The sequence below is a fragment of the Salvelinus alpinus genome, chromosome 18 (genome assembly GCF_045679555.1).
Source record: "Salvelinus alpinus chromosome 18, SLU_Salpinus.1, whole genome shotgun sequence".
Classification (NCBI taxonomy): Eukaryota; Metazoa; Chordata; class Actinopteri; order Salmoniformes; family Salmonidae; genus Salvelinus; species Salvelinus alpinus.
This window is the reverse complement of record NC_092103.1, coordinates 30011828-30033477: the sequence shown is the minus strand read 5'-3', so window position 1 is coordinate 30033477 and position 21650 is coordinate 30011828. Positions and strand designations below refer to the sequence as shown.

At 43.3% G+C, this 21650-nt stretch overlaps 2 protein-coding genes across 7 annotated transcripts in view; one reads left to right on the top strand and one right to left on the bottom strand.

The window, feature by feature from the left end:
* Positions 1–14769, top strand: part of npm2b (nucleophosmin/nucleoplasmin, 2b) — a 42275-nt gene extending 27506 nt beyond the window's left edge. Inside the window, exons 2-11 of one of the 3 annotated variants that reach the window (XM_071350974.1) lie at positions 11026–11051; positions 11204–11264; positions 11368–11450; positions 11673–11789; positions 12389–12482; positions 12707–12834; positions 13082–13107; positions 13210–13246; positions 13421–13473; positions 14490–14769. In XM_071350974.1, the coding sequence (XP_071207075.1) occupies positions 11228–11264; positions 11368–11450; positions 11673–11789; positions 12389–12482; positions 12707–12834; positions 13082–13107; positions 13210–13246; positions 13421–13453 (555 nt within the window). In that variant the 5' untranslated portion in view covers positions 11026–11051; positions 11204–11227 and the 3' untranslated portion in view covers positions 13454–13473; positions 14490–14769. Of the gene's footprint in view, positions 1–11025; positions 11052–11203; positions 11265–11367; positions 11451–11672; positions 11790–12388; positions 12483–12706; positions 12835–13081; positions 13108–13209; positions 13247–13420; positions 13474–13773; positions 14071–14489 lie in introns of those variants that run through there. The other 2 variants (XM_071350975.1, XM_071350973.1) reach the window with 2 other exon arrangements.
* A 1166-nt stretch (positions 14770–15935) lies between these two features.
* LOC139544162 (unconventional myosin-XVIIIb-like) overlaps positions 15936–21650 on the bottom strand; it is a 59077-nt gene continuing 53362 nt past the window's right edge. For 2 of the 4 annotated variants that reach the window (XM_071350961.1, XM_071350963.1), the window contains 3 exons: positions 19337–19378; positions 17993–18175; positions 15936–17391 (listed from right to left, as the gene is read on the bottom strand). In XM_071350961.1, coding sequence (XP_071207062.1) covers positions 16413–17391; positions 17993–18175; positions 19337–19378 — 1204 coding nt within the window. In that variant the 3' untranslated portion in view covers positions 15936–16412. The remainder of the gene's footprint in view (positions 17392–17992; positions 18176–19336; positions 19379–21650) is intronic. The other 2 variants (XM_071350964.1, XM_071350965.1) reach the window with 2 other exon arrangements.

Below are 21650 nucleotides of genomic sequence, written 5' to 3'. Positions count from 1 at the left end.
TTTAGATAGATGGACAGTGTTGGGGTTTAAATATATAGAAAGTGTTGGGGTTAGATAGATGGACAGTGTTGGGGTTTAGATATATAGAAAGTGTTGGGTTTAGATATATAGACAGTGTTGTGGTTTAGATATATAGAAAGTGTTGGGTTTAGATAGATGGACAGTGTTGGGTTTAGATAGGTGGACAGTGTTGGGGTTTAGATATATAGACAGTGTTGGGGTTTAGATATATAGAAAGTGTTGGGTTTAGATAGATGGACAATGTTGGGGTTTAGATAGATAGACAGTGTTGGGGTTTAGATATATAGAAAGTGTTGGGTTTAGATAGATGGACAGTGTTGGGGTTTAGATATATAGAAAGTGTTGTGGTTTAGATATATAGAAAGTGTTGGGGTTTAGATATATAGAAAGTGTTGGGGTTTAGATATATAGAAAGTGTTGGGGTTTAGATATATAGAAAGTGTTGGGTTTAGATAGATGGACAATGTTGGGGTTTAGATATATAGAAAGTGTTGTGGTTTAGATATATAGAAAGTGTTGGGGTTTAGATAGACGGACGGTGTTGGGGTTTAGATATATAGACAGTGTTGGGGTTTAGATAGATGGACAGTGTGGGGTTTAGACATATAGACAGTGTTGGGGTTTAGATATATAGAAAGTGTTGGGTTTACATAGATGGACAAAGTTGGGGTTTAGATATATAGACAGTGTTGGGGTTTAGATAGATGGACAATGTTGGGGTTTAGATAGATGGACAATGTTGGGGTTTAGATAGATGGACAATGTTGGGGTTTAGATATATATATAGTGTTGGGGTTTAGATAGATGGACAGTTTTGGGGTTTAGCTATATAGATAGTTTTGGGGTTTAGATAGATGGACAGTGTTGGGGTTTAGATATATAGAAAGTGTTGGGTTTAGATAGATGGACAATGTTGGGGTTTAGATAGATGGACAGTGTTGGGGTTTAGATAGATGGACAGTGTTGGGGTTTAGACATATAGACAGTGTTGGGGTTTAGATATATAGAAAGGGTTGGGTTTAGATAGATGGACAGTATTGGGGTTTAGATAGATGGACAGTGTTGGAGTTTAGATAGATAGATAGATAGATAGATAGATAGATAGATAGATAGATAGATAGATAGATAGATAGATAGATAGATAGATAGATAGATAGATAGATAGATAGATAGATAGATAGATAGATAGATAGATAGATAGATAGATAGATACAGTGGGGAGAACAAGTATTTGATACACTGCCGATTTTGCAGGTTTTCCTACTTACAAAGCATGTAGAGGTCTGTAATTTTTATCATAGGTACACTTCAACTGTGAGAGACGGAATCTAAAACAAAAATCCAGAAAATCACATTGTATGATTTTTAAGTAATTCATTTGCATTTTATTGCATGACATAAGTATTTGATCACCTACCAACCAGTAAGAATTCCGGCTCTCACAGACCTGTTAGTTTTTCTTTAAGAAGCCCTCCTGTTCTCCACTCATTACCTGTATTAACTGCACCTGTTTGAACTCGTTACCTGTATAAAAGACACCTGTCCACACACTCAATCAAACAGACTCCAACCTCTCCACAATGGCCAAGACCAGAGAGCCGTGTAAGGACATCAAGGATAAAATTGTAGACCTGCACAAGGCTGGGATGGGCTACAGGACAATAGGCAAGCAGCTTGGTGAGAAGGCAACAACTGTTGGCGCAATTATTAGAAAATAGAAGAAAATAGAAGAAGTTCAAGATGATGGTCAATCACCCTCGGTCTGGGGCTCCATGCAAGATCTCACCTCGTGGGGCATCAATGATCATGAGGAAGGTGAGGGATCAGCCCAGAACTACACGGCAGGACCTGGTCAATGACCTGAAGAGAGCTGGGACCACAGTCTCAAAGAAAACCATTAGTAACACACTACGCCGTCATGGATTAAAATCCTGCAGCGCACACAAGGTCCCCCTGCTCAAGCAGGCGCATGTCCAGGCCCGTCTGAAGTTTGCCAATGACCATCTGGATGATCCAGAGGAGGAATGGGAGAAGGTCATGTGGTCTGATGATTCAAAAATAGAGCTTTTTGGTCTAAACTCCACTCGCCGTGTTTGGAGGAAGAAGAAGGATGAGTACAACCCCAAGAACACCATCCCAACCGTGAAGCATGGAGGTGGAAACATCATTCTTTGGGGATGCTTTTCTGCAAAGGGGACAGGACGACTGCACCGTATTGAGGGGAGGATGGATGGGGCCATGTATTGCGAGATCTTAGCCAACAACCTCCTTCCCTCAGTAAGAGCATTGATGATGGGTCGTGGCTGGGTCTTCCAGCATGACAACGACCCGAAACACACAGCCAGGGCAACTAAGGAGTGGCTCCGTAAGAAGCATCTCAAGGTCCTGGAGTGGCCTAGCCAGTCTCCAGACCTGAACCCAATAGAAAATCTTTGGAGGGAGCTGAAAGTCCGTATTGCCCAGCGACAGCCCCGAAACCTGAAGGATCTGGAGAAGGTCTGTATGGAGGAGTGGGCCAAAATTCCTGCTGCAGTGTGTGCAAACCTGGTCAAGAACTACAGGAAACGTATGATCTCTGTAATTGCAAACAAAGGTTTCTGTACCAAATATTAAGTTCTGCTTTTCTGATGTATCAAATACTTATGTCATGCAATAAAATGCAAATGATTTACTTAAAAATCATACAATGTGATTTTCTGGATTTTTGTTTTAGATTCCGTCTCTCACAGTTGAAGTGTACCTATGATAAAAATTACAGACCTCTACATGCTTTGTAAGTAGGAAAACCTGCAAAATCGGCAGTGTATCAAATACTTGTTCTCCCCACTGTAGATAGATAGATAGATAGATAGATAGATAGATAGATAGATAGATAGATAGATAGATAGATAGATAGATAGATAGATAGATAGATAGATAGATAGATAGATAGATAGATAGATATGTATTTAGATAGATTGAATGTTTTGGTGTTTAGATAGAGACACATATAGAAAGTGTTGGGGTTTAGATGGATAGAAAGTGTTTGGGTTTAGATGGATATAATGTTTTGGTGTTTAGCTAGAGATACATACAGAAAGTGTTGGGGTTTAGATGGATAGAATGTTTTGGGATTTATGATTGAGTTACAACTAGACGCCTCATTAAGGACCACAAAAGCTGTCTCTCTCCGTCTGTCCTCTCCTAGTCCCCTATCTCAACAACCGTCACACGCAGTGTGTGTCTGTGTGTGTGTGTGTGTGTGTGTGTGTGTGTGTGTGTGTGTGTGTGTGTGTGTGTGTGTGTGTGTGTGTGTGTGTGTGTGTGTGTTTGTGTGTGTGTGTGTGTGTGTGTGTGTGTGTGTGTGTGTGTGTGTGTGTGTGTGTGTGTGTGTGTGTAGGAGGAGTGAGGAGGATAGGAGTGTGTGTGATAGACAGAGAGAGAGTCAGTTGAGGTCTGAGGAGCTGTCTGGGCTTGAAAGAGGATTGTGCTCTGTAGTGTTCACCACTGCATGCGTACACACGCACTCACACACACTAAGGAAGCAACAGAGTGGGAAGGGAAGGACAGGAATCTACAAACTCTGGATGAAGAGGAGCTTTGTGGCAGTCCCCCCCCATTCTTCGCTCTCTCTTTCTCTTTCTCGTACACACACACACACACACACACACACACACACACACACACACACACACACACACACACACACACACACACACACACACACACACACACACACACACACACACACACACACACACACACACACACACACACACACACACACACACACACACACACAGCACTGAGCCGGTCATGTCCTACACAGTGACAGGGCTGCAAGATTTACATATTAATCATCACATCGGTAACACCGAGACATCCTCCTCTTCTCTCTTCTCCACCTAGACCCAATTACCATTCTCCCCTCCCTGAAGTGTGCACTTGTTGACTCCTCCTCACTCCTCTTAAAAGCATTGGATCAGTCTGTAAGACACATGGTAGACGCTCAGTCTGCACATCAATACAGTGCACACTTCAGGGAGAGATACAGGGGGGATCAGAAATGGATCCAGTTTTACTATATTTTTACCCTGAGAATATTATGGGTCAAAACGAAGAGAGAGAGAGAGAGAGATTCAAACATTATCCGGTAATGACATATAGGTACTGTCCTATGAGTCCATACTTGCAAAAATGTTCTGTCTCAAACACTATGTCTCAGACATAGTTGCATGTGATAAAACGCTACAGGTTAGCTATTCCCATTACATAACCTGGCACATTTAGCCCTATGCTAACGTGACCAGGAAGTAGTGATTATGTCCGGTAACAAATTCTGCATCAGCCAATTACAAATGTTGACATAGTTGGATGTGATCAAACGCTTTTCCATGAGAGCATACATAACAGAAGTCAAACGGCACCATCTGTTAATCAAAGTTACTAAAACACATGTAAAATGTCAACTGGACGAATATCTCACAGTGTTGTGTTTGCGAAGGGAAGTGCAGGCAACAGATGGAAAATGAAGGTTAAGAATAGCCTACATTTAGGAGCAGCATCTTTCTTCAGCCTTGTAGACAAGTACACTGCTAATAATCAAGTTGATTAGGCCTACATATATTGCATAGACGTGTAGGCTCCACACAACAAATTTCACCATGTCATTGGATTTTGGTTAAAAGACTAAATGCCCTGATGTTGATGACTTTTGGCAAATCCAATCCGTTTCCAACATTGACTCAACGTCATCACATAGATGTTTTTGGTTGAACAACCTTGAATTTGGAGGTTTAAAATATCCCTCTGGTGGCCAAGTTGACCTATTAAAAAAAATGCATTGGTTAGTGGATATAAAGTCGAAAGACCTTTGATAGGTCACTTTTTTCACATTTTGTTACCGTGAGGTTGAAGGAATTGTCCGTAGAGCTCCGAGACAGGATTGTGTCGAGGCACAGATCTGGGGAAAGGTACAAAAAATGGCTGGAGCATTGAAGGTCCCCAAGAACACAGTGGCCTCCATCATTCTTAAATGGAAGAAGTTTGGAACCACCAAGACTCTTCCTAGAGCTGGCTGCCCGGCCAAACTGAGCAATCGGGGGAGAAGGGCCTTGGTCAGGGAAGTGACCAAGAACTCGATGGTCACTCTGACAGAGCTCCAGAGTTCCTCTGTGGAGATGGGAGAACCTTCTAGAAGGACAACCATCTCTGCAGCACTCCAGCAATTAGGCCTCAGTAAAAGGCACATGACAGCCCGCTGGGGTTTGCCAAAAGGCACATAAAGACTCTCAGACCACGAGAAACAAGATTCTCTGGTCTGATGAAATCAAGATTGAACTCTTTGGCCTGAATGCCAAGCGTCACATCTGGAGGAAACCTGACACCATCCCAGGGACTGGGAGACTAGTCAGGATCAAGGGAAAGATGAACGGAGCAGAGATTGATGAAAACCTGCTCCAGAGCGCTCAGGACCTCAGACTTGGGAAAAGGTTCACCTTCAAACAGGACAACAACCCTAAGCACACAGTCAAGACAACGCAGGAGTGGCTTCAGGACAAGTCTCTTAATGTCCTTGAATGTCCCAGCCAGAGCCCAGACTTGAACCTGATATAACATTTCTGGAGAGACTTGGAAATAGCTGTGGAGAGACCTGAAAATAGCTGTGCAGTGACGCTCCCCATCCAACCTGACAGAGCTTGAGAGGATCTACAGAGAAGAATGGGAGAAACTGCCACAATACAGGTGTGCCAAGCTTGTAATGTCATACCCAAGAAGACTCGAGGCTGTAATCACTGCCAAAGGCGATTCAACAAAGTACTGAGTAAAGGTTCTGAATACTTATGTAAATGTTTCTGTTTTATATACATTTGCAAACATTTCTAAAAGCCTGTTCTTGCTTTGTCATTATGGGGTATTGTGTGTAGATTGATGAGAGGAAAAAACTATTTAATCCATTTCAGAATACGGCTGTAACGTAACAAAATGTTGAAAAAGTCAAACGGTCTGAATATTTTCCGAATGTACTGTAAATACAGTAAGGCATCTAAGACGATAAGCAATACCACAGTGTTCTCTCCATCCCTGATAATAAAAGAAGACAGAGCAGATAGAGCTATGGAGAGCTCTCCCGGGTGGCGCAGTGGTCTAGGGCACTGCATCGCAGTGCTAGCTGCGCCACCAGAGTCTCTGGGTTCGCGCCCAGGCTGGGCTGGGTTCGCGCCCAGGCTCTGTCACAGCCGGCCGCAACCGGGAGATCCGTGGGGCGACGCACAAGTGGCATAGCGTCGTCCGGGTTAGGGAGGGTTTGGCCGGTAGGGATATCCTTGTCTCAGTATGTAAAAAAAAAAAAAAAATGTATGCACTCTACTGTAAGTCGCTCTGGATAAGAGCGTCGCTCTGGATAAGAGCGTCTGCTCTTGGCCGGTAGGGATATCCTTGTCTCAGTATGTAAAAATGTAATAAAAATGTATGCACTCTACTGTAAGTCGCTCTGGATAAGAGCGTCGCTCTGGATAAGAGCGTCTGCTCTTGGCCGGTAGGGATATCCTTGTCTCAGTATGTAAAAATGTAATAAAAATGTATGCACTCTACTGTAAGTCGCTCTGGATAAGAGCGTCTGCTAAATGACTAAAATGTAAAATGTAAAAAATGAGAGAAGATAGGATCAGTATTATTGGGAGATCTCTCAGTACTCACCTCCTGGCTTTTCCCCACCCACCATTACTTTGCTTTTGTCTGTCTCCACCTCCCTCTCCCCACTTTCATTATCTCCCCGTCTCTCTCTCTCTCTTCCTGCCTCCCTCTCTCCATCTCCCTTCTCACTCACTCTATCCTCGGTTAGTGAGGAGGAAGGCATCAGAGAGGAGAGATGTGCTTTTGAGGCACGTGTGTGTACGGGGAAGAGAGGGGTGGGGGATAAGCCTCTGCAGTGAGGTGAGCTCAGTGACGATCACAGACCCACACAGTCTTACCATCTCATACAGTAGTACTGTACCATTTCAGCTGTGTGTATGTATGTGTGTCTATGTTTGTGTGTGCTTGTATGTTTATGTGTGTGTGTGTGTATGTTTATGTGTACGTGGTATGTTTATGTGTGTGTGTGTATGTGTGTGTGTGTATGTTTATGTGTACGTGGTATGTTTATGTGTGTATGTTTATGTGTGTGTGTGTATGTTTATGTGTACGTGGTATGTTTATGTGTGTATGTTTGTGTGTGTGTGTCTAGGTTTCTGACTGTGTGTACAGTTTGTGTGGTAGAGAAAGGTAACTTTCAACAGATAAGCTCACATAAGTTAACTCACACACACACTCACGCTTTCTCTTACGTGCGCATGCAAACATACACAAACACTAATAAGTGTAATTGGTTTAGACCTCTTGAACTTATTTTTGAAGGTTTCTATCATACAGAGACCATGGTTAGTTTTCATGTACAGTATTCCAACATAATTAGCGTTGGGACTCAGTCACTCCACGTGGTTGACTTTTCTCTATAGGTTCAGTTGAGTGTTCTACACATGCAGCAATGGTCATTTCCATTGGTGTACCAACACACACCAATCTGTGGACAGGTCATTTTATTAAGTCTACTGTAATTCTATGGCTCTGTATCTCACATTAACATTACAGTGATTTCAGCCTAAGCCTCTCACACTCACCAGTTTCATTAGTTTTCAGTCAATACATTGCTGTCATTAAAATGGTCAAATTCAACGGTCAACCAACCAGTCATCAGGGACACAATCAGCTCCATAATCATCTGAAACCTTCCACATCATCCTGAAATGTATATTCTATATCAAATCAGACTGGATGGCTAATTACTGAAGGACTGTATTTATGTCTGAATAGTATGGGAGAAATACACTGAGTATATTTGCCCTTAGAACAGCCTCAATTCGTTGGAGGCATGAACTCTACAGGTGTTGAAAGTATTCCACAGGGATGCTGGCCCATGTTGACTCAAACGCTTCCCACAGTTGTGTCAAGTTGGCTGGATGTCCTTTGGGTGGGTGACCATTCTTGATACACACGGGAAACCCAGCACCGTTGCAGTTCTTGACACAAACCGGTGCACCTGGCACCTACTACCATACCTCGTTCAAAGGCTCTTACATTTTTGTCTTGCCCATTCACCCTGTGAATGGAACACCTACACAATCCATGTCTCAATTGTCTCAAGGCTTAAAAATCCTTCTTTAATCTGTGTCCTCCCCTTCATCTACACTGATTGAAGTGGATTTAACAAGTGACATCAATAAGTGATCATAGCTTTCACCTGGTCAGTCTGTCATGGAAAGAGCATACTTTTGTATAGTCAGTGTATGAGCCAGCATTGTAATCAAGGGAAGAGATATTGTACTCATCTGTCATGTAAAATGTGCAGCTGTTATGTAGGCCTGTGTTTCAGTAAGCCTGGAACATGGTTGTCGTGCTACCCTTTCTCTCTTTCATTATATAGATGCATCTCTCATCCTTCCATCGTTTTCCACTCTGCTCTCTTCCCCAAAGACAAAATGGTACTCTATATGGGAGCAAGTGTTTTTTCTTAGGGCTGACCCCAATTATTCGACTGGTTGATTGTTTAGTCGATAGGCTGTTGGTCGACCAAGATTTTTTTGTCGAGCAGGAGGAAATACATATATTTTTTTGATGGCACATGAGACACTGGTCTTATTCGCGCCCATCTCAGTAAACGAATCCATTGCGGAGGCCTCTGGGATGGCACAGTCCAAGAAGAAGGGGAGTGTGGTTGCACAATGCACATCTCTCTCCAGAATGCGCTCTGTCCCACCAGTTTGTGCACATTCATTGTTTCATAACTTCATTGTGTGAATTGTTTGTATTTGATTGTTAGTGTCTATCAATTCCCCATTACTGTACATATATCACCAGTAGTACATGTACCGTTAATTCCAATAATTTGTAATCTACAATGTTTGTTTGGTTACGGTAATCTCTGTTAATGTATTCAAAATATTATTATTCCAGTCTTTTACTGTTCTCATTGTTGGAGTGAGTGGACACATTGTTTGCAGAGTGCACATTCCATGTTACACTTGTGAGAAACAAGTTTTGGTTTATTTCAGTCCATTTAAGAGTTTTGTCAATTTATTCATTGTCTTTTGTTTGGAGCGATCCTGTCAATGTTGAGTAAGGACGCGTACCTGATTACGCATAGAAGTAGGCCAATAGGCTACCTGGCCTACTCACAAATGTAGCCCTATAAATGTGCCCATTTGGGGATCTAGTAGTATTTCTGATTGGCTTAATGCACCACCTGTAGACCTCAAACATCAAGCCTTCAAAGTCTGTTTTTACATCCATTGAGAATGACAATAGTTCCTTAATGTATTTGAAAAATCTTTCCAGCTCTCTCCCTTTTGATAACCACTCAGCGTGAAAGCGAAAAATGTAATGCTCTGATCCAGTGGAAACGTCATAAAATAGGCCTACCTGATTTCCTGATTCTTATCCCTTGTGCAAATAGCCTACAGCTGTCTCTGTCTCTGTCCTGAGATCACTGGTGCGGGGAATTCTGAGGGCCCAGAATGTTTCATACAATGTTGCAAAAAGCTTCAGGCCAGACCCAAGTTAATAGTTGATACAATGTTTCAAGTTTGTTGCAGATAGGACATACAGTGGGGAGAACAAGTATTTGATACACTGCCGATTTTGCAGGTTTTCCTACTTACAAAGCATGTAGAGGTCTGTAATTTTTATCATAGGTACACTTCAACTGTGAGAGACGGAATCTAAAACAAAAATCCAGAAAATCACATTGTATGATTTTTAAGTAATTAATTTGCATTTTATTGCATGTTGTCAACAACATCATCGTTAAAACTCATCCCTACTCACTACACCACACTTACTAAGCCTACATAGTACACTACACAGTCACTCACTACTTCTGTAAAAGCCTACATTACACAGTAGCCTACATAGTACACTACACAGTCACTCACTACTTCTGTAAAAGCCTACATTACACAGTAGCCTACATAGTACACTACACAGTCACTCACTACTTCTGTAAAAGCCTACATTACACAGTAGCCTACATAGTACACTACACAGTCACTCACTACTTCTGTAAAAGCCTACATTACACAGTAGCCTACATAGTACACTACACAGTCACTCACTACTTCTGTAAAAGCCTACATTACACAGTAGCCTACATAGTACACTACACAGTCACTCACTACTTCTGTAAAAGCCTACATTACACAGTAGCCTACATAGTACACTACACAGTCACTCACTACTTCTGTAAAAGCCTACATTACACAGTAGCCTACATAGTACACTACACAGTCACTCACTACTTCTGTAAAAGCCTACATTAAACAGTAGCCTACATAGTACACTACACAGTCACTCACTACTTCTGTAAAAGCCTACATTACACAGTAGCCTACACAGTAGCCTACATAGTACACTACACAGTCACTCACTACTTCTGTAAAAGCCTACATTACACAGTAGCCTACATAGTACACTACACAGTCACTCACTACTTCTGTAAAAGCCTACATTACACAGTAGCCTACATAGTACACTACACAGTCACTCACTACTTCTGTAAAAGCCTACATTACACAGTAGCCTACATAGTACACTACACAGTCACTCACTACTTCTGTAAAAGCCTACATTACACAGTAGCCTACATAGTACACTACACAGTCACTCACTACTTCTGTAAAAGCCTACATTACACAGTAGCCTACATAGTACACTACACAGTCACTCACTACTTCTGTAAAAGCCTACATTACACAGTAGCCTACACGCAGTCCCTCACAACTCCTATCCTACTACATCCAAAAACCTGAAACCAGAGTGGCATGAACTCTTCTCCATTCCAGACCTCTGCTCTGGAATGGGTCACGCCTTTCATTAACGAACCAATCAGATGCAGCGCCGTCCGCTTAATTGGCATCACCTGTCTTTCCATCTTCTTTATAGTCCAGTTGTGTCAATTCAGTTTTTTTTTTACTTTCTCCATCTATTCAGGACCAGTCTGAAGTTCCAGTTCTTCGGTAAGCATTTTAACAAATCTAGCCTTTGATGCCGATATTCCTTGGTTTTGATAATATAGGCCTAAAACACTAAAATATAGCTACTTTTCCCTTCCATTTACTCCAATAGTTGTACATTCAATGTGCTGATACATCCCTTGTGTTTTTCCCAGAACCTGATCTCAAATTTGTGAAACATGAATAAACTGGAAAAGCCACTGTCTACACTGTGGGGTAGGTTGTTTGGCTAGAAACTGTTCCCGTAGTGCCCAAAAAATGTAGATTCCGTAACAGCTGGACTAAATCTGTAGGCAAATCTTTATTCTGTGTTTTGTAGGTTGTGAACTCCGTGAGTCAAAGAAAGAGGAAACATTCAAAACAGATGACACAAACCACCAACATCAACTCGCACTGAAAACTGTAAGTCATTGTACTCCCCTTGGAGAATATTTGATATTTTACAACCAAAGTGGACTGACGGGTCATCTTTATTGCAGCTGTACTGCACAGGTCAGAATATTACGATCACGTGATGACATTTGAAATATTAATTTGGGTAGCATGACTGCCGTAAGACAATCTGGAACGCAATTTTAATAACATCAGTAGTGCGTTTTCAAGTGCCTGACTTGTCCCTGGCAGATGTGTCTGGGTGCAGGTGCCAAAGAAGAGTTCAACATCGTGGCGTTGATTACCGGAGAACCAGATAACGGCAAGGGCATACCCATGGCGACCCTGCACGCCAACGGCATGCCCACGGCAAGTTGTCCCAATGTGTTCTAATGTGGCAGCCTGACTACTTGGCGTTCTCTATTGATGCAGAGGTGAGTTTTGATAAGTTGTTGTGGGATTTGCTAGCAACGGAGTCACCATTAGTTGATTCTGGTAAAATATCAATTGAAAACAATTACCTGTATCTACGTTTGTCCTGTACAGCTGCTGATCCTGGATAGCCCTGACCAATTAAATTGGCACATCTGCATTGAGGAACACAATGATAGTTTTGTTGTATTCTGTGTATTTAAAGTGTGAATTTCAGCGCCCTGTGGAAGTATTGCAGTTGTTGTACAGGACATGTGGCAACTCAATATTGCTAGTAAATCCTGTGACCAGTTATCAGAACTGAACTCTGCCTCAATACAAGAGAACTGTAGGCCTTGGCCAACCAGGCTGGTTTGAAGTAGTCTTACCAATGACCTAGACCTACCTGGCTAAGGAAGGTTAACCCAAATCAGCTAATGTTGAGGAATGGGCCTGGGGAAATACTCACCAGTGGTTATAGGCCTATCCTAGCTGGGTTCCCGGTTCTGTCAGTTAGCAGCACTGATTGCCATGATTCTGTGTATTGATCTCTCCAGGTCAATCTGTCCGGGATAGACCTGCACCCTCCTGTAACCTTCCAGCTGAGGAGTGGCACTGGACCGGTCTACATCTGTGGGGAACACGTGGCCTGTAAGTAGGGGTTTAGGGAGCAGGGATGATGGTGGTTAACTGTAAAAAAGAAGTGGCCCTAGCCTTACTGTAATGTCATTCAGCTAATCAAAGTCCTGAGGAGCAGCTGGTCAGTGGAATTGGAGATGTTGGAACAGAATATTGCATAATGATAAAGGTTGGACATCCATAAACTAATGGCCTTTCTAATGTCACACTGTCATTTAACTCCTGTTGCTTCGCAGTGGAGGATGACTTCTCAGGAATGGATAGTGGTGATGAGGAGATGGAGGAAGAGGAGGAGGAAGATATTGAATCTCCTGTGAAGCCTGTTAAGAAAGCAACTGCCAAGAATGCAAATGTTGCAGGCAAAGTAAGGACCTGTTTTATATCAAACTCCAACATGTTGATTTCTGAATTATTGTATAGGTCAGTTTTCACATTTTCAACATGCATAAGGACAACTACGAAATCCAGCCACACACAGATCCTAGTTTGCTCTAATCTACATAAGTTATTCTTACTCCTTGTCAGTTAAATCCAAACTTTGCTTAACAATGAGATGGTTTTGGTAAAGCACACAGATCTGGGACCAGGCTAATGTTCTTCCTGTCTTCCAGAGAAAGAAGCCAGAGGAAGCAGATGAGTAAGTGATATTACTAAATGCTTTGTCAAATCCATTTATGTGATTTACTGAAATGTAATTGTTGCTGTTCACTTACCACCAACTCCTCTCCTCTCCTTCCAGACCTGCATCAGATGATGAGAAAAACCCTCCTAAAAAGGTGTTTTATTTACTCTGCCTTAAATATTATACCCTGATTTACTTTCCTGGTCCATGAGGCTCTGGCTTCGTCACAAATTGTTCCCTGTGTAGTGCCATTTGGGACGCAGACAATCTTCTGGCCTCCTGTTGGAATCATGGCTGGTCTGGCTTAAAATGGCTTTCTGTGTTTCAGGGAAAGGGTAGAGGAAGAGGCAGGGGAAAGTGATCCAGGGAAAGTGATCCAGGGTAAGTGATTACCTCAGGGCAGTAATGCTAAGCCCTTAGTAATCCTCTATCTTTTGTTAGCGCATAGCCATTCATGGGGTTGTATGTCATATGCATGACTAGGTCGCGTTGGATGAAGTGTCAGTTAAATGGCATATGAAGTCTAACACTGACTTGGGGTTAACCTCCCCCGGATTACTAACAACCATTAGGGGAAAAGGACTAAAAGAACCCCTTGACACCTGAAAGGTGTAGTGTGACATGACCGCTGAATTTGCAGATTGCCTGTACTGAATGACTAAACCAGTTAATGTGTTTCAGGTGTGGCCCCATGGGCCTGTTGCAGTTCTGTTTGGCCAAGGTTCTGTCAATCAACTGTTGGGTTTCTATCTACCTGGTCATTCTTGCATGGATCAAACTATTTAATCTAAGGCTGTTTATCCTGTACATGTTGTCAGTGCTTTGTAAATCATTTGAAAGGCATAGTTTTGTCCTTGTGGTACTAATCAGTGTATATTAAACTACACTGAACAAAATATAAATGTAACATGTTAAGTGGTCCTTTGTTTCATGAGCTGAAATAAAATAAAAATCCCAGGAATGTTACATACGCACAAAGCTTATTCTGTGTACCAATTTGTTTGTCCATGTCAGGGAGCATTTCTCCTTTGCCAAGATAATAATCCACCTGACAGGTGTGGCATATCAAGATGATTAAATGGCATGATCATTAGAGGCGTCTTGTGCTGGGGACTCCCCCTCCAGTTGAGGGAGTGTTCAATTGGCACGCTGACTGCAGGAATGTCCAGAGCTGTTAATGTGGTGGGTACTCTTAGTTCGCAGGACTTCATCCTGCTAACTGTTCCAAATGTCTGAACTGAAATTGGTAAAAAGGCTTATGTACTCTGTGCCATCGGATTGGAACGACTTAAATAGTTTTAAACTGGAAGAACTTGTCCTGATTGTTTAGTCAGAGGCTGATTTCTTGACCTGTCAATGTTAATTTTCTGTTTTGTCATTTCTATGGTTTTTACTAGATGACTTGTAGTTTCAGACCGCACCAAGTCAATTCGCAGACATATCTTGGCCAGGACGTCCAACCGCAGACCACATGTAACTACACCAGCCCAGGACCTCCATCTGGCTTCAACTGGGAGGGCGCTGAGGATTTCTTTCTGTAATAAAGCCCTTTTTGTGGGGAGAAAAACAAATTCTGATTGGCTGGGCCTTACCCAACCATGGCTGCACCCCTGCCCAGTCATGTGAAATCAATAGATTAATTAATTTGACTGATTATAAATAAATTCTTAATTACAATGACGGCCTAGGAAAAGTGTGTTAACTGCATTGTTCAGGGGCAGAACGACAGATTTTTACCTCGTCAGCTCAGAGATTCGATCTTGACACCAGTCCAACGCTCTAACCACTAGGCTACCTGCCGCCCGTACCTTAGGAAATCTAACTCAGACAAATCTTAAATTGTTGCATTTTATTTTTGTTCAGTATGGATGGAATTGGTGTACAATTGGTTCCTCACCATCTACAAACTATATTCTTAGTGGTTGATATCTAGGATGGTGTTATACAGTATAGATATTGCATGAACAGCCTGCCCTCTTGTAGCAGAGTCTAGTTCACCCTGGCTGTGCCCTACTTTATGCAGATTAGATGGGTTCAATTTAGACTGTATAATCTGGTTCAACTACAGCACTGATTGGGGGCGTAAACTCCAGCTGAGTTTAAGATACTGAGGAACAGATGGTACCGGAGGACATCTACTGTAGACGGACACCTCCCAAATCAACCACCAGCGCTTATTGGCCTGACAAAATGCCTAAAATCTGAAATATAGTTCTAAGATTGCTGTGGACCGAGAGGACACAGGACTGATGCCTAGTCCCAATCAACCACTATAATTACCTTGGTCCCTACCTCGCTGATGTTGAACTGTAGTGTTCTGTAAAGTTCCAGTGAACAGATGGGTCTGCAGGGCACACAGCAGACTGACACCATCCCAAATCAATCCCTAGCCCCTATACTTGACCCCCACCTCTAGCGTCAACACTTCCACTGGCCGCTGCCTTAATACCCATCTGGACTGTAAAGTTCTCAGCAAGGTTATGGCTAACTGAGTTGGAGGACACAAGTGAGACATCACTGCCCCAAATCAACATCTGGACTCTATGCTTTCCTTGACCTCTACCTCATGCCCATAACACAACTGAACCATTAAGCAGTGTTTTATTTATTCTGACTGCACTGGAGAGACATCACTAGTCTGACAACCAGCCTGTGTTCTGATTCTAGGGAATAAACCCTGCAATACCTGTGACACTCTAGGACCAGTTGTCCCCTGCCTTAGAACTAGTGACAAAGACCCCAGTGTTAAATCTAAAACAGGATTTCCCTATGAAACATTCTGAACAGCAACTGTCTTCTCTAGTCTGCTGTGTATAGCTGGTGGAAGAACAGTTTCACAAGCATTTTCATTTGAATATTTTTATTAGTGTACAAACAGTGCTTCTAATCTAACTGATATTTTATCTTCAGTGGGCTCACATTTTTCCATGAACAGCACAATCCATACACACACAAGTGTGTGAATGTCTTAATTGACTCTTTGGCTTCAATGTGTTTATATCTTCTGCGCATCTTTACCTTAAGCGTGTAACTATCTTCATTGATTTTTTGGCACGAGTTTGTAGATATCTTCAATGGCTCTTTGGCTTGAGTGTGGCTCCTTGCAGCTTGCATAGGGGTCTCGGAGTGGCTTCAGCTTACTCTTCCTCACACACATGCAGGCTGGGGAGAGGACAGAGTAGAAGACTTGTAGATGACTTAAATGTAAATGTAAGAGAGGAAGGCATTAGCATGCTTCAGATGTTGTAGTCTTGACTGCCTTGTGTGTGTCTCTCGCTCTCTCTCTCTCTGCATCTCACCTCAGTCTCTCTCCTCTCCTTTTAGTCAACCTCACTCTTCCTCGGGTCCTCACTCTTCCTCAGGTATTTCTTCATGACAGAAGCAACGTCTCCCCCCTCGCTGCCCTCCGCATCCAGCCTTTCTCCCTGCGGCCCCCCACCTCCACTACGCCTGACCCCTCCTCCCTGGGAGCTCCCCCCAGACCCTGAGCTGGTGGAGCTGGAGTCGGAGCCCTTCCTGCTGCGTGTGGAGGGGGGCAGCTCTCCAAAGTGGACGCTGAGTGCCCTCCGACCCCCTCTGACTGAACTGGCCAGGCTGCTGGTGGACTGGGCCCTTCGGATGGCCGGCAGAATGTCAGAAGCCGCGTCATCACGGTTACCGTCGCTTATGAGGCGGCGGTTCTGGAACACCATGGGTTCCGACCCCAGACAGCCCTCCCCACCGCCCTCGCTGACGACGCTCTCCAGCAGCCTGCGTCTCATTAGCTGGGGGGAGCGCTGGGGTGAGCGCAGGGATCTAATTGGTTCTTCACCGTCTTCCTCTGGGATGGAGATAGTGGGGGGGCGACGGCGGGGGGCAGTGGGGGAAGTGAGGGAGGAGAGGAGGGGGAGAGAGGGGAGGGAGGAGAGAGAATCGGAGGAGTTGTAGCGTTTGGCTCCGGAGTCCCTGGAAGCTGCTGATGAAGCCTGGGGTTCGCCTATGTTGCGCAGGCTGGCGGCGCGGGGCAGCAGTGGGGAGGGAGGTTTTAGGATGCTGCGGGGCTCCTGGAGGTCTTCGGGGCCCAGGGAGAGGGCTGAGGCTCTGCGGCGGAGGGTTGAGGCCCCAGTGGTCTGGTAGATAGGGAGAGAAATAGTACTGCCATCCCCCTCCCCGGACTCTGCTCCCCCTCGCCGCTTACGAAGCCCCTCTAATAGCTCGGAGAGGGCAGAGGAGGAGGAGGCCCGACCAAGATGTGAACTACCCCCATTACCAACCACACCCCCTGGTTCTAAACCATTCTCATCTGGGTCCACACAGGAGCTGGGTGAGAGGGAGAGAAAGGATAATCAAATATTGGAAATATAAAACAGTTTTAGGGCTCTATTCAATCAGATGCGCTCTAGCCAACATCCACATAGTGGTTGTTTTGGCGGTGTCGGAGGTGAAACTGCGTTAGAGCTGTGAAATCCACAAGCGGCTCCTGGCATTATACCTAAAGTGGACATTGCCAATGACTGCACGAAGTCGCATTAACAGAAATCTCATGCAGCCTTATTTACAAGTTCTAACACTGGAATGTCAGATGTAATCTACACCTCAATTAAGATAATGGAAGTCCTCATTATTTAGTTTCATGGTCATTATTTCTGTATAACCTACACTTTCTCTTTCTGAACTTCTAACATGAGTGGGACGGACGTTGCTTTTTGACAATGATCAAGAGCAGCTGCTCACCGATTTGACAGCTCCAACGCAGTTACACCTCTGACACCGCCAAAACATCAGCTATGAGGGTGTCGGCTATTGCCGGTTAACGCTTGATCTGATTAAATGCTTGATAGGCCTTAGTATCTATGCAGTTGCTATTGAATTGACCTACTGAAGTTGAACTGTACTGAATCAAACTGAACTGACAACTCACCGGAAGCTGTAAGTGCTCATGGTGTCGGTGACAGACTGGCGCCCCGACTGGTTGCTGATGGTACTGCTGCCATAGGGAGAGCCCCGTCTAGCCCCCCCTCGGGGAACGCCCAGCCAATGACGGATGCCCTCTCCAACATCCTCTGTGCCCAGAGATTGAGAACCAACACTAGACACACTGTCGCTGAGGAAGAGCGGGAACACACACAGTGTCACTGAGCGACAAAGATCACACAAGCACAGTACCAAGAGACAGAACACACATGGTGTCACTGAGAGACAGCGATCACACAAACACAATACCAAGAGACAGAACACACATGGTGTCACTGAGAGACAGCGATCACACAAACACAATACCAAGAGACAGAACACACATGGTGTCACTGAGAGACAGCGATCACACAAACACAATACCAAGAGACAGAACACACATGAGTCCACACAGCCAGAGATGCAACACTTCTAAGCCATGGTCAGCTCACAGCAGTTCAGACACAGTGTCCTCAGAGGACATTTCCTGTCCCTGTGTCCTCTCTCTCCTGCTGTGTGACTGCAGGTGGTGGCAGATCATATTGGAGACACAGTCAGAGGTGTCAGACATTCACACTCAGTACTCAGGTCACATACTGGTACTGTATATAAACAAACTAACTACAACCTCTCCCATCTGCCATCAGAGAGAGGAAAGAAGAGGAAGATGGAGGGAGCAAGAATGAAAAAGTAATTGGTCAGCGAATAGAAGTTTAAGAGAACAGAGAGAGAAAGAGGGAGGAAGAAGTGATAAAGCAGGAAAGATTGCGAGAGGGATTGATAAAATGAGAATAGATCATGGAAGAGGAGATAGATAAAGAAAGAAAGAGGGAGAGAGAGAGAGAAGAACTGGCCTCTGTACTGCAATGCTTGGGACTCCATGCCTTATGGAAGACACAAGAATAGCACAGCTGGTGAACTCTCAGAACAGAGAAAAGATTCATGTGTCTCTTACAAAGGGCTGTGTGTCTGTGTATCTCTTACATAGGGCTGTGTGTCTGTGTAGGTGTCTCTGCTCCAGCCCTGTGGCTCTCAACCTTGTCCACCTACAGGGAGCTACTGGGTGTTTCTTCAGAGAGTAGCTGTCAGACTACAGCTCAGGCATTTAGCCATGCACTGTCTGTCTGTTGACACCAACAGCCCAGGGACCATATATATATCAGATATCAGACTGGTCTAATAACTGAAACAGCCCAAGACCTAGCACTCTAGATTCAAGCCAACACAGGCGAGAGTACAGAGTACGCAAACACACGCGCGTGGATAGACATCTGCACGCACGCACACACATGCTGGGACCCAGGGTTCTTACAGGTCTCTCTTCTTAGCAAAGGATTCCACAGCCGTCGCAACACTGGAATCAGGAAGAAGGGTGAAAGGTCAGGGGTGTGGGTTCAGAGCAGTGATGATGTAACTTCCTTCTGGACACAACTGTACCTGTCATCCCATTGCTTTAACCCTCCACCATACCACTTTTACATATCAAACACAGTAACACACTCATACCACTTTTACATATCAAACACAGTAACACACTCATACCACTTTTACATATCAAACACAGTAACACACTCATACCACTTTTACATATCAAACACAGTAACACACTCATACCACTTTTACATATCAAACACAGTAACACACTCATACCTCTCTTACACATCAAACACAGTAACACACTCATACCACTTTTACATATCAAACACAGTAACATACTCATACCACTTTTACACATCAAACACAGTAACACACTCATACCACTTTTACGCATCAAACACAGTAACACACTCATACCACTTTTACACATCAAACACAGTAACACACTCATACCACATCTAACACAGTAACTCACACACTCATACCACATCAAACACAGTAACACACCAATACCTATCTTACATTTCAAAAACAGTAACACACTCATACCTCTCTTACACATCTAACACAGTAACTCACACACTCATACCACATCAAACACAGTAACACACCCATACCTCTCTTACATTTCAAAAACAGTAACACACTCATACCTCTCTTACACATCTAACACAGTAACTCACACACTCATACCACATCAAACACAGTAACACACCCATACCACTCTTACACATAAAACACAGTAACACACTCATACCTCTCTTACATTTCAAACACAGTAACACACTCATACCACTCTTACACATCAAACACAGTAACACACTCATACCACTCTTACACATCAAACACAGTAACACACTCATACCTCTCTTACACATCAAACACAGTAACACACTCATACCTCTCTTACACATCAAACACAGTAACACACACACTCATACCACTCTTACACATCAAACACAGTAACACACACACTCATACCTCTCTTACACATAAAACACAGTAACACACTCATACCTCTCTTACACATCAAACACAGTAACACACACACTCATACCAGTCTTACACATCAAACACAGTAACACACACACTCATACCACTCTTACACATCAAACACAGTAACACACTCATACCTCTCTTACACATCAAACACAGTAACACACTCATACTTCTCTTACATTTCAAACACAGTAACACACTCATACCTCTCTTACACATCAAACACAGTAACACACTCATACCACTCTTACACATCAAACACAGTAACACACTCATACCTCTCTTACACTTCAAACACAGTAACACACTCATACCTCTCTTACATTTCAAACACAGTAACACACTCATACCACTCTTACACATCAAACACAGTAACACACTCATACCTCTCTTACACATCAAACACAGTAACACACTCATACCACTCTTACACATCAAACACAGTAACACACTCATACCACTCTTACACATCAAACACAGTAACATACTCATACCACTTTTACACATCAAACACAGTAACACACTCATACCACTTTTACACATCAAACACAGTAACATACTCATACCACTTTTACACATCAAACACAGTAACACACTCATACCACTTTTACGCATCAAACACAGTAACACACTCATACCACTTTTACACATCAAACACAGTAACACACTCATACCACATCTAACACAGTAACTCACACACTCATACCACATCAAACACAGGAACACACTCATACCTCTCTTACATTTCAAAAACAGTAACACACTCATACCTATCTTACACATCAAACACAGTAACACACACACTCATACCACTCTTACACATCAAACACAGTAACACACTCATACCTCTCTTACACATAAAACACAGTAACACACTCAAACTTCTCTTACATTTCAAACACAGTAACACACTCATACCTCTCTTACATTTCAAACACAGTAACACACTCATACCACTCTTACACATCAAACACAGTAACACACTCATACCACTCTTACACATCAAACACAGTAACACACTCATACCTCTCTTACACATCAAACACAGTAACACACTCATACCACTCTTACACATCAAACACAGTAACACACTCATACCACTTTTACACATCAAACACAGTAACACACTCATACCACATCTAACACAGTAACTCACACACTCATACCACATCAAACACAGTAACACACTCATACCTCTCTTACATTTCAAAAACAGTAACACACTCATACCTATCTTACACATCAAACAC